This window comes from Euprymna scolopes, chromosome 33, assembly GCF_053919585.1.
Source record: "Euprymna scolopes isolate OS-2025 chromosome 33, ASM5391958v1, whole genome shotgun sequence".
In the NCBI taxonomy this organism is placed as follows: domain Eukaryota; kingdom Metazoa; phylum Mollusca; class Cephalopoda; order Sepiida; family Sepiolidae; genus Euprymna; species Euprymna scolopes.
The window spans coordinates 15,698,556-15,712,902 of NC_136514.1; the positions used below are offsets into that span (position 1 = coordinate 15,698,556).

Consider the following 14,347-nt stretch of genomic DNA (forward strand, 5'->3'; position numbering starts at 1 on the left):
GTGTATTGTACAACCGGGCTACGCCGGATGGCCAGCTAGTATCTATATATGTAATCTCCCTATTGAATGAACAATTAAATTTATAAGCATTCGTATATATCTTTATGTTGTCGTTTTTTTGCCTTTTTCCTCTCTATATAAGCTCAATTTATATATTATTCCTTAATTGGAATTCATTTTTTGAGATGAGCATTATATATATTAATTTATTTTTATTTCGGACTATTAGTCTCATCTTTATTAGTTGTTGTTTTTCATCTTTTTTTTTTTTTTTTTTTTTTCATATTGGTTTGTTTATTCACAACGTTTCGGCCAACTAATTCCTCTGGCCTTCGGGGCCCATGGCGCAGTTGATAGAGACGTTGAATCTTTACAGTTCCAGATGAACATTGTCTGAAGATAGCGGTTTCAATCCCACCCAAAGCGTGCTAGAGGTTAATTGGCCAAACTGTGGTGAGACGACAACAACTACGGATGGCAGTGATGGCTGAGAATGCAGTTAGGAGATTCGAAGTTCCTATCCGTCGCGGTTACCACCTGACGAAGGCCAGAGGAATTAGTTGGCCGAAACGTTGTGAATAAACAATCCAATAAAAAAAAAAGATGAAAAACAACAACTAATAAAGATGAGACTAGTAGTCCGAAATAAAAATAAATTAATATAAGCTCAATTGTTGAGCTTTGTATTATTCTGACAAATCTCCTTTCAAAGAATTTCTCTAAAAGTACTTTAATTTGTTGTACATAAGCAGTAAAACTGTTGTCTTTATTCTTCCAGCTTGACAAGAAAGACACAAAGCTACTACCGACCTCGGACGATGAGCTGAGCTTCCAGGAAAAATCCCTGAAAGGTGGCGGTCACCTCTGCTACAAGCTACGGTACGAGAAAGACAATTCCAAGCTCGTCATCAAGGTCGTTAAGGCCACTGACCTTCCCCTCATCATGCACAACCAAATATCGGCCGACAACTATGTCAGGATCCGGCTCTATCGAACAAGGCGGCCATTTTTAAACCTGGGCCGAAACAAGCCGAGCAAGTCGTTTCCACTGAACACACTGGACTTAGAATTGCAGACAAAAATCCAGCGAAAGACACGCAGTCCAATCTTTAATGAATCGTTCGACATTTTTGTGAATCAGAAGCATTTGAAGGATTACACAATGCGCTTGCAATTGTGTGATTTTGACCAGCTGTCTTGCCATACGGTCCAAGGGGACATCGTGGTCAGCCTCAGGGACTTGAAAAAACTCGACAACGAAGATGAATACTTTGACCAGCAACTTTGTGAGCCGATACAGGTAAGTGATCTCTGCATTAATTAAATCTAGGTTGTCGATAACTAGTTGAACCATTCCCCTATGATTTTTCTTACCTGTTCTCCAGAGGGTAAGACACAAGGTCAAGTGTGGATTTGATGAAAGTGTTTCTGTGGAATGAACTGGATTTGAACATAACATCGATGTTGTTAACTTTTATAGCAACTATTACTGCCGCTGCATCAGGTTTGGGTGTGGCGCGAACACACAGACACAAATTGTGAAAGGGAAACAATAGAAAACCTATCGCCCCTTTTGACCTAATCTTCAGCAGACAGGGGATGACACTAATTTCCCCTTTTAGTTCTCTCTCTCTCCATTTCCGTTTCCTTTCTTTCTCTCTATTTTCACCTTGACATGACACATTTTAATGCCGCAGTCGAGAACATGAATATTTATCCTCTACACCTTCTCTCTTTCCTTCTCTCTCTCTCTCTCTCTCTCTCTCTCTCTATATATATATATATATATATATATATATATATATATATATATATATATATATATATATATATATATATATATATATACTAGCAAAAGTACCCGTCGTTGACTGGGTTCAAAAACAGCTTACAGGAAATGGACTCTGATTTATGAAAGTATGATAGGTTATGAAAAGGAAGGGTTGTAAATTTGGGTTGAATTTTATCATACCATCCCTATTTAAGTTAAAAGATACTTATCAAAGTATTATTATGTACATCTATATCAAAAACACTTGTAAACGTTTTTTTGTAATTTTTAAATTTTTTATTTCCATACTTTGTGGACAAGGCGCGAACGCAGACCCCACAATTTTAATGAACCACCGTTCTGCCAGATCAAACATACCCATTCCTGTGTCTCGATACATCTTCTATCATTATATGTAATCAGTTTTTTTAAAATAGTCAACCATATAGGAGCCTATTCGTGACCACACACACACACACACACACAGCTTTATATATATATATATATATATATATATATATATATATATATAACTACTTAATTCACTCATTATTATATGTAATCAGTTTTTTTAAAATAGTCAACCATATAGGAGCCTATTCGTGACCACACACACACACACACACACACACACACACACACACAGCTTTATATATATATATATATATATATATATATATATATATAACTACTTAATTTACTCACATAAAATTAATATACGAAAGTATAGATTTATGCGTAAACTTTAAGTATTTACTTCAAAAGTGCTCAATACGTAGGTAGAGCTAGTTAGTAATTTATAAAATATACATGGCGATTAAGCTACACTGAATATTCCGCATTTCATCCACTCTAGGCATAAGCCTGAAGAGTCCTAGAGTGGATGAAACACAGAATATTCAGTGTAGCTTAATTGCCATATATATTTTATAAATTACTATATATATATATATATATATATATATATATATATATATATATATACTAGCTGTATATACACAACGTCACCCAGTTGAAACATTGCTGGGCGGACAGATTAGTCACATACTATTTAAGATGCACCAAATATCCTAACTTGTTACAAAATTGACCACATTTATTTATTTAGGGAAGCATAAAGTACATCCATGATGGTCTATGAAAATCAAACGTAACTCTCACAGCTTAAAGGGGAAATAACTTAAATAAATAAGCTGTGAAGTAATATGCAAGTGCGGTTACTCATTGAATGTAGATTTCTTTTGAAAACACAGTATATATAAAAATAATGCTCGAATGAAAGTGTATATTCAGTATGGAAATTAATTTGTGAAACTGTAAACAAACAGACAAGAATACGATTTTATTATTATTAGGGCTATGACAACAGCATATTCTTTTCATTGTTTTAACTCTCAAGTATGTATTCCTTGATATGTTATATGCTTTTATATAGAGTGATGTGATTCTCAGTCGATAAACTGTGTCTCTGTCAGATATATACTTGAGAGTCAAAACGATGAAAAGAATATGCTGTTGTCATATCCCTAATTATTATAATTTATATCTACTAGCAGGACCTGTGGAAATTCCACAGCAGACTCTTTCATATGTAATATATTGATGTTGGTATTCTGTGGATGTTCAGCGTAAATGGAGATGCTCTGATATTATTGTAGCTTTTTTGTTAAAACTGCAAAAGTATTTATCTAAGCTTCCAGGGACGTCCAGCGTAGCCCGGTCATAAAGTATGCTTAAATATGATATTTTAATTTTTGCAGATTTTGTATATATTATTATAGAGTTAATGTTCTATCGATTTTTATATATTATAAAGATGCGATTTTAAAAATCAAAAATATATCCATATCACTTGAGTGCATCAGCTTGAATCGAAACCGAAACCAAAACCTTTGAAAATATATATATATATGTGTGTGTGTGTGTGTGTGTGTGTGTGTGTGTGTATGTGTATATATATGTGTGCGTGTGTGTATATATATATGTGTGTGTGCGTGTGTATATATATGTGTGTGTGTGTATATATATATGTGTGTATATATATATGTGTGTGTATGTATATGTATGTATATATATATATGTGGGTGTGTATATATATATGTGTGTGTGTGTGTATATATATATGTGGGTGTGTATATCTATCTATCTCTCTCTCTCTCTTTATATATATATATATATATATATATATATATATATATATATATATACATAACTTGAGTTCCTTCAGCTATAACCAAAGCCAAAACTGATGAAGAATTCTTGATAAAATTATTTATAAAAAAATAGATTACTTAAGTATCTTCAGCTATAATCGAAATCGAAACCAAAACTTATGAAGAATTCTTGGTAAAAGTATTTATTGCAAGTAATGGAAGTTTATAACAATTAAACGACAGTCACTCGGATGTAAAATAAATAACACACACGCTATCCTCTCTCTCTCTCTCTCTCTATATATATATATATATATATATATATATATATATATATACATATACATATATATATATATATATATACATATATATATATATATATATATATACATATATATATATATATATATACATATATATATATATATACATATATATATATATATATACATATATATATATATATATACATATATATATATATATATATACATATATATATATATATATATACATATATATATATATATATACATATATATATATATATATATATATATACATATATATATACATATATATATATATATATACATACATATATATATATATATATACATATACATATATATATATATATATATACATATACATATATATATATATATATATACATATACATATATATATATATATATATATATATATATATATACAGAGGATGAAACGATAGAATTGTCATCCTAGACAAGACGACATTCTTCCATTTCTGTTTTATGAAAACCGATTTTCTTTCTTTGGTGTATACCATCTACTAGTAGGCCAGTTTTGTACAAATCCCAAGAGCGATAGGAGCCTACTATCATGTTTGCAAGTGACACAATGTTCAATGAGAGAGATTGGAGATGTGCCGCTATACAACTGATGCTCTCTACTGATGCAAGTTATGACAACAGGACCATTGCCAGCACCCTCAAAATGCAAATCTGGATAATAGGGACGTGCCCAGGGCGATGAAAACAAAGTTTCCGGCTATGGTTATGGTCTTTGGTGTGGTTTCAAGTGAGGGCCACATTATGCCACCTCACATCTTCGAAGTCGGTTTAAAAATCAACGCCAAAGTGTACCTGGAGAGTGTGGTGATCCTCTGGTGCAATCAGGTGGCTGCTGCCAGACCCTGGGTGTGGCAGCAGGTCTCGGCATTGGCCTACAAGTTCACAGAGATTCAGGTTTGGCTTCAGAAGGAGTGCTATGACTTTGTACTCTTCTCACACTGGACCCCTCTTCTCCCGACCTGAGCTCACTGAACTACTTCGTTTGGTCATCGAGAACATCACTATTATGACCTCTCACAACATCAAAGCCAGTCTGATTGATGCTGTTCACTGAGTTCCTGCCGACACTTATGAAAAAGGCATGCTCCTATCGAGACAGTGATTGAGTCTGGAGGTGACTACATTGAATAGATGTCAGCTCAACTATATAATTAAGTTACCTGAATTGATTTTTTAATAAATGATTTTGTTTTTTAAATAAAGCTGTAGTGTTGTTTTCTTTAGGACAAGACTTGTATTGTTCCACCATGTATGCACACACACACACACACACACACACACACACACACACATATATATACACACACATATACGCACACATACACACACATAGGCACACATACACACACATACACATACATACACACACATATACGCAAACATACACATACATACACACACATATACGCACACATACACATACATACACACACATATACGCACACATACACATACACAGGCACACATACACACACATATACGCAAACATACACATACATACACACACATATACGCACACATACACATATATACGCACACATACACACACATATACGCACACATGCACATGCACGCACACACATACATACATATACGCACACACATATATACACACATACACACATACATACACACATACGCACACATACATACACACATACACACACACATACACACATACACATACACACACAATTGAATAATACAGGGTGCAATGCCGTTATCATTAATTATTGTATTTTTCTTTTATTTCTTTTTGTTTTAGTTTTAATTCATATTACAAAAGAGTCACAATGGAGAGAAACTAAGAAACCTTTTAAAAAAATATATTTTAAGTATTTACTTAAAAAAAAAGTTCTCCAAACACACACATGTTAAGATAGATCAACTATTAATTCAACGCATTCAAAAAAAAAAAAAAAAAAAAAGAGGGGGGGGGGCGTCACCTATACAAACAAGTAGAAACTTGACTTGGCAATTGGTTGAAAAATACATAGACCCACATGCAGGAGTAATAATGAATCTTATTAGTTAGCTAGCTAAACTAAATGCCACGTGTATATTCAAAAAGGTAACACGAATTCAACGTATTCTCTCATCACACTACCACCTGCTCCTTCCTGTGCTTCAAAATAACAAAACTTCTGAACATCCTCAATGGCTTCGCAATCCAAATATACTTTTGAATGACTAATGCCACTTACTAATATCAGTTTTATCATAAAGGTGGAAATGATTAGTGGTCTCGATTTAGCTTTGTTTAAAAGCCAGGAAAACCTATTCAGATAATTGTCAGCTTCCAAGAAACGGAGGAAGAGGATGGATTTTTAGAATGAAACCGAATATCAAATTTGCACGAATATGATTGTATAGTCTTCGTCAAAAATCACACACACACACACACACACACATATGCGTACCACAAACTGAACACCACACACACACATTCACGCACACACCGTTCACACACACCATACACACACCCACGCATACACCACTCACACATCCCACAGAGGCATATCACAACAAAGACCCAAACCACACACACATACTACTCTCTCTCACACACACACATCACACACACATCGCTTTATCGGTGTTTACACAAATACATTTAGTAATAGACATCTTTATAGATCCATATTTCTAGCCATATTTGGGGTTGAAAAGACAACGATATAAGCTTCAACTTCAATTAATTAAAAAAAAAGTCCCTATAAACCCTTAGATAAGTAATCTAGATTATGTAAGGAAGAGTATTAATATTAAGTATTAATAACGTTTTAATCGGTTTAGTTTTTTAAAAAAACATAAGAACGAAAACATTTGCATTATTTAGATTCTTCGGGCTACTGTTCTCGTTTTGATTGTCATTTTCACAACGTTTCGGTCGATGTAACCTCCGAGCTTCTTCAGATGTATCAGGTTAACCTATATCCAGTTGATATGATGGAACGAGAGCATGCTACCCCTGTAAAGTAAATAAAGGGTTCAGTTTGAAATTCTGTCCAAATTCCCGAGTTCGACAGAAACATTCCCGAATTCAGCAAGATACACCTGAAGAAGGTCGGAGGCTACATCGACTGAAACATTGTGAAAATGACAGTCAAGATGTGAACAATAGTCCGAAGAATCCAAATAATACAAAAGCTAATCCTCATTTCCAAAATTCAGAAACGTGAAAGAAAACATATTTTTCAAATTGTTTTAGTTTTTCTTCTATGACTAACTTTGCATATTTTTCTTTTGCAAATTTTTGTTAATAACTATTTTTTTTTAGCTAAAAACTTTTTGTTTAATAACTTTTTTAGCTAAAAAACAACAACTTTTCTTGGATAACTGTTTTTAACTAAAATAAACTTTTCTTTAATAACTGTTTTTTAGTTAAAAACTTTTCTTTAATAACTGTTTTTTAGTTAAAAACTTTTCTTTAATAACTGTTTTTTAGCTAAAAACTTTTCTTTAATAACTGTTTTTTAGTTAAAAATTTTTCTTTAATAACTGTTTTTTAGTTAAAAACTTTTCTTTAATAACTGGTTTTTAGCTAAAAACTTTTCTTTAATAACTGTTTTTTAGTTAAAAATTTTTCTTTAATAACTGTTTTTTAGCTAAAAACGTTTCTTTAATAACTGTTTTTTAGTTAAAAACTTTTCTTTAATAACTGTTTTTTAGTTAAAAACTTTTCTTTAATAACTGTTTTTTAGTTAAAAACTTTTCTTTAATAACTGTTTTTAGTTAAAAACTTTTCTTTAATAACTGTTTTTTAGTTAAAAACTTTTCTTTATTAACTGTTTTTTAGTTATAAACTTTTCTTTATTAACTGTTTTTAGTTATAAACTTTTCTTTATTAACTGTTTTTAGCTAAAAACTTTTCTTTAATAACTGTTTTTTAGTTAAAAACTTTTCTTTAATAACTGTTTTTTAGTTAAAAACTTTTCTTTAATAACTGTTTTTTAGCTAAAAACTTTTCTTTAATAACTGTTTTTTAGTTAAAAACTTTTCTTTAATAACTGTTTTTTAGTTAAAAACTTTTCTTTAATAACTGTTTTTTAGTTATAAACTTTTCTTTAATAACTGTTTTTAGCTAAAAACTTTTCTTTAATAACTGTTTTTTAAAAACTTTTCTTTAATAACTGTTTTTTAGCTAAAAACTTTTCTTTAATAACTATTTTTTAGCTAAAAAAAAAAATAAAATACTTTTGAACCAGACAAACCCGACTTCTCGTTCGGATTTTTTTTTTTTTTTTTATTAGTGCAAATAATTACACCAGTTTTTGTTTTTTAAATATTTTTTTGATCCGACATTTTTACCTTCAGGCTGGGATCAAAGTGTTCACTTGCAAACTCCGTTTCATATCCCCCCTCCCCTTACACCCACTTGTTTCCTGTTCAGTTTTGGTTCTAAACAAACTGGAAAACAGTGAGCAGTCTATTTTTACACCGGGATGGGAGGGTCTTACTAACCTGATTTTTCTTTCTTTATTATTGAGTGAGTGGGCAACGTTATTATCCCATCTTAACATACATCTATTATAGTAAGCTGTATTCTTGTTTGTTTGTTTGTTTGTTTGTTTGTTTATAATTTGATTAACATGTTCAAAAGGTACAGTGGATCACAAATTTATTTTCATACTAAAATCGAACTTTAAACACTTTTAGATATTAAAATTTTTATCCACAGGAAAAAAAATACAATTGGGAAAATGAACAAAAAATTTAGGCACAAGGCCAACTCAAAAAAGAAGGGAGGATGGTGAGGTTAGTTGGTCGATCTCGTCTCTGTTGGACATTTTAAAGGATTTCTCTCTCGGCCAGCCTCTTTTATCATGGTTACCCTTTTAAATTTGTAATTATGTGTGTGTGTGTGGGGGGGTCCTACTTAAACCCAATTTTAAAACATTTTTTATTTATATAAAAAATATAAAAAAAAGATAACAATATTAATCAAAATTTCATTTGTGTTGAGGGAGATGGGTTAAAAAAAAAATACCCACTTAGTAAGGCTCTCACAACCCGGTCTGAAATTCTAGACCACCCGTTTCGCTCTGGTTTGTAAAGGAACCAGAGTTTCATGGGCAGCCTCTACATGGAGCAGGGTGGTTGTGTCCTAACACTTATTTCACCATGATTTCTATATACAATATTTTTTCAAAGGAAATCTACATGAAAGAAGTAACCTCATTTACATATTACATCAAAGAAAATCTGTTCTAATAATGAGCTTCATGTTATGAATAATCATGAGTAATAGAATTGTTTTAATTGTTCTATTTACAAATATTATTTAAAGTTGATTTATTTCACTTATTTTTAATTATTATTAGCAGGCAACAGTTGCGTCCACAAATGAATGCAAGCTATGAGAGTTATTTCCTCTTTAAGCTATGAAAATTATTTTTCGTTTGATTTTCATAGATGAAAACGGATGTGTTTTATGCTTCCATATATACTCAAAATATATAGGATGCGGCAGAATTATCTCCTGCATTTTGATATGCAATTTTCCCAGTCGCACTCGTGAAGTTTCTGAGCAATCATTAACTTGTATGGCTGGAACTGCATATCAGTGTGTAGAATTCGTCTGACTTTTCAAAGATCAAAGCATGTTTGCGAGCTGAACATGTAGGAGACTGAATAACAGAAAGTCTCACAGCTCGAATACTGTCTGGCGTTCGAGCGCTTTGAGGTACTCCAGGTGGCTTTCTTTTAAGTGCTGAACTAGTAGCTCTAAAATTTGCAACCCATAGCTGTACTGATTTTCCATCTGGGACAGCATCATGTCGTCCTAACTTGTAATGAACTCTGTGTTGCAGTTATAGATTCACCATTCTTCAAAAACATTTCTACAGTAAAAGCACAATTTTCTCCAGTCCAAACCATATTGTTTGATGAGGGTACCTGAAAAAAAAAAGTGGCAAGTTATTAGCTAAATGAAAACATCATTGGCACTTGCATAAGTTTCTTAGCAACATATAATGTATTTATTTGCTTCCCCACCAAAGCAAATTAGGCACAAGGCCGTTTTTAATGTGGGGTAAAAACCAGCTCCTCTAAAAGTAGGCAAAAAGGGGGCACTCTGGTTACCAAAAATAATAATTGTCCCAGTATAGAGGGTTTCCCCTCCATTGACTGGTACAAATTACCTTAAGTGCAGTATCTGAAGAACAGATACTACACTTTGAGGTATTTATTTGCTCCCCCACTGAGCAAATTAGGCACAAGGCCAATTTTAAAGTGAGGAGTGAAGGGGAAATAGGGACCAACTCCCCGGGGAGTGGGGGAGCTGGATAGTGACAATTGGTATGAAGGGTTGCCCCTACATTGACCAAGGTCTTATATGTGGGGTCGCCCCCACATATGGTCTTTGCTTGCAGTATCTGCCGGAACAGATATTACACTTTGATCCCGGCCCGAAGTCCAAGAACAACAGAAAAAGGCAAGCCTTTTTTAGTTAAAAGTTTAAAATGTGGGAGATATTTCTGCCGCACTCTGTATATGTGTGTGTGTGTTTAATGTTTGTGTTCTTTCTATAGAAAGAAAAGTTAGTGAATCTACATTAAATCTAAAAGTGTATTCTTATGTAAAATTTTACTGAGGAACACAATGGAAGTATTGTCAAATTTCTAAATGCATCTTAAGGGGTCTATGAGACTTTGAAGGCATAACCCTATTAAAACTTCAAATATGTCATTTTTACAAAATTTTCTAAGGAAGGACAATGAAGGTGGTCCTCATTTTTTAAGTGCCCTTTTAACCTAAGGGAGCTATGGAGACCGAATATCCTTTAAAACATCAAATATATCTTATTTAATATATCTTATTTCTGAAATTCTCCGAGAAAGACAAGCGAAGTGGTTCCAAATCTTTACGTTATCCAATATATGTGTGACAAATATCTGTGCACCCCCCCCCCTCCCGACTTCTAAGTGACCCATGGGTACATAACCATTCTTAAACTTCAAATACGTACATCTGATTTTAATAAAATTTAAACCACATCTATAAATTTCTCTTCCGACTACATGGGGGGGGGTAGCGAAATAGAAGACAAGGATGTAACAAAACAAAGAAAGTAATATATAAAAACGTACCCAGTAGTAATCCTGATTCAATCCCGAGCAACATCGGGTCTTTCTGCTAGTCTATATATATATACAAATGTCAATGTCTGTCTGTATGTTCTCCATAGAAAGAAAACTGAGAGAATCTACATAAAAACTAAAAGTTTTTTCATATGTAAAATTTTCTGTAGTGCATTGCCAAAGCTGCTGCGAAAAAAGTGTCCTCTCTCTACCGAGCTAGAAAGTTACTTACGCCCGAGAGTACCCTGTACCTCTACAAGGCCGCCATTCGCCCATACATAGAGTATTGTTGTCACATTTGGGCTGATGCATCTGCTACTAGTCTCTTGCTCTTAGACAGGATTCAAAAAAAGAGTGGCCAACACTTATAGGTCCCATACTGTCGACCAAACTCCAACCTCTGTCCCATCAACGAAATGTAGCATCCCTGTGCTTGTTTTATAACTGTCTTAATCTAAGTTGCTCTAACGGACTCAAAGCCATTGTATTCCCTCAGTGTAATTACCCTCGACTAACCTGACAAGCAGCACAATCCCACCTCTACACTGTAGCATGAACGTTCAGAGGCGGATGTGTATGTATGCTAGGTGTGGCCAAGCACCTGCCTCTTTTACTCTTGTTTTAAAAGTGCCCTTTTCAGAGAAAGGTATGATAGGCCTGTGCCTCACTGAGACGATGTTCATTACTATATTGAGCACGAGCCATGAAAACGTTCTCTGCATGTCACTACACTGTAGAGATCCATCGATGCTGGAAAACTTTCTTCTCTCGAATTGCTGGGCTTTGGAATTCCCTCCTGGGCCTCTGCTTCCCTGATTGTACTGATATGCAGAAGTTCAAGAATAATGTGAGCAGACATCTCACCGCTCAACTCTCTACATAATATCATGTTTCTGAATTTTTGAGATGAGGATTGGTTATTCATATTATTTGGATTTTTTTAACTACAGTTCTCATTTTGAGTGTCATTTTTACAATGTTTCAGTCGATTTAACCTCTAAAATGAAAGCAGTAGTCCAAATAATCCAAATAATCGAAATAATCCAAATAATCCCTATATAGTATCCCTGCAAATGTTGTTCCAAATAGTATCCCCTTAAATCCACGCAGCACTGCCGTGTCTGGGGTAAAAAAAAACAAAAACAAAAAACAAAAAAGAAACCCATAAAACAAAAACAAAAAAAACAAAAACAAAAAAAAAACAATGGAAGTGATCCTGAATCTCTAAGCGCAGGCCAAAAGAGGCTATGAGGACAGAAAACCCTGTCAAACTTTTATTCTATTTTGGATAACTTTTAAATCACATATATATGTAAGACTTTCTGTGGAAGACAATAGAGGAGGTTCTGAATCTAACTTAAAGGAGCTATGGAGGCCAAACCTCTTTTAAAACTTCAGATATATCCTGTTTTGATTAAATTTAAATCTTATGTATAAATAGAAGTGAGCCCAAAGCTCTTCGTTACCCTCTATATGTGAACCCTTTATGCCCCTCTCCCTTAAATGAGCTATTTTTTTCTTTTATTAAGCCATGGTCATAAAACCGTTAGCAATAGACAAAGGCTACTAAGCTAATTAGGGAATGCATAAAACTTAGGAACGTCACGCTACTTGGATCATACAGAACTCCAAAAACGTGACGGTGATATTGTACATGTTCATTCACACAGCTCTAAGGCAGCACGTTCAGGATTGCAGAACATAATGCAAAAAAAAGATCCCCGGTACATATCTTAGCAAACATTGGTATGCTTATGCAGAAGGTCTAATGTGAATGTACATCGTTGCAGGTTTGGTCTGTTCAGCCACAGCACAGGACGATTTTTAAGCATTGCAGTGAGGCAAGAATTATAAAATGATCCGTAAGCAACAGATGCAGCTGTCACATTCCAAGTGAGTAGACAGATCTAATCCAAGCAGATCATATACTCCAGAGGGAACAGGGTCGAGGCAGAGAATATGTAGTATACATCTGATGGCATGATGCTATAGATGGTCAAGAGAATCAGAGAACACCTTGCCAACTGGTGAATGCTCTGACGAACTGCAGACACTTGTGCCCCCACGACGTAGACACCCTCAACAAATCCAACAGGCAGCTAAATCCCACCCCCATACAGTAGAGATCCCTAGATGTAAAAGATCTTTCTACTCCAGTAGTTTCTTCCCCAGAACCGCTAGACTCTGGAATTCCATTCCAGGTCCCTGCTTCCCTAACTGTACTGACATGCAGAAGTTCAAGTGTAACGTGAACCGACAGCTTGCTGTCCAAATCCCAACATAGTGCCCCAGTAGTTGCTGCTCCTGATAGTAGCCTCCTACACCAAAGTAGCAATATGCCTTGTTTGGGGTGAAAATGTATTAAAAAAAAACAAAAAAACTCTGGAGAACACTAGGGACCCATATTCCAAATGGGGACAAATCATTGCCTTGTAAAGCCTAGTAAGCAAATGCTATTAGCAGACCTCTATTAAATTTTAAATATTTATATTTAATCTTTATGAAATTTAAAACATGCGTATAAGACACTAATTAAGAGTTTTCAGTATCTTTTAATATTAAGTGTGAAATGACAATAAAGTAATATGGTTTTATAAGCATAGAAACTGTCCCTCATTCAGTCCTGAACAATGTCAGGTGTTCTTGCTAGTACATGTATGTTTTGTGAACCAAATTAAATTGAAACTATTTGGGATAGTTTAAGTAATATGCTTTATAGAGTAAATGTTGTATTTTGGTGATTGTTTAAGTAAAATCAATGGACGACAAATAGTTAAAGAACAAAAGAAACCTTGCTTGCATGAATTGGTCGAAATGTGTCCGGTTAAAGAGTAGTAGGGACCTCCAACCCGTTGTGTAGAACTTCATATTATTATACGCAATAAGTAGTGACGTCATCATTTCGTGTTCTTGGGTTAATTTCTATGGAAGATCATTTGAGTAGGTTTGACAGAGAATAAGTACCACCTCCTTCCACTCCCACACTTTTAGTGGCTTTGTGTC

The 14,347-nt window shown here is 33.8% G+C and overlaps 1 protein-coding gene across 2 annotated transcripts in view; it reads left to right on the plus strand.

The window, feature by feature from the left end:
* LOC145258156 (synaptotagmin-1-like) overlaps window positions 1–14,347 on the plus strand; it is a 228,960-nt gene that overhangs the window by 177,990 nt on the left and 36,623 nt on the right. For both annotated transcript variants that reach the window (XM_080115947.1, XM_080115948.1), the window contains exon 4: window positions 779–1,300. In XM_080115947.1, the coding sequence (XP_079972073.1) occupies window positions 779–1,300 (522 nt within the window). The remainder of the gene's footprint in view (window positions 1–778; window positions 1,301–14,347) is intronic.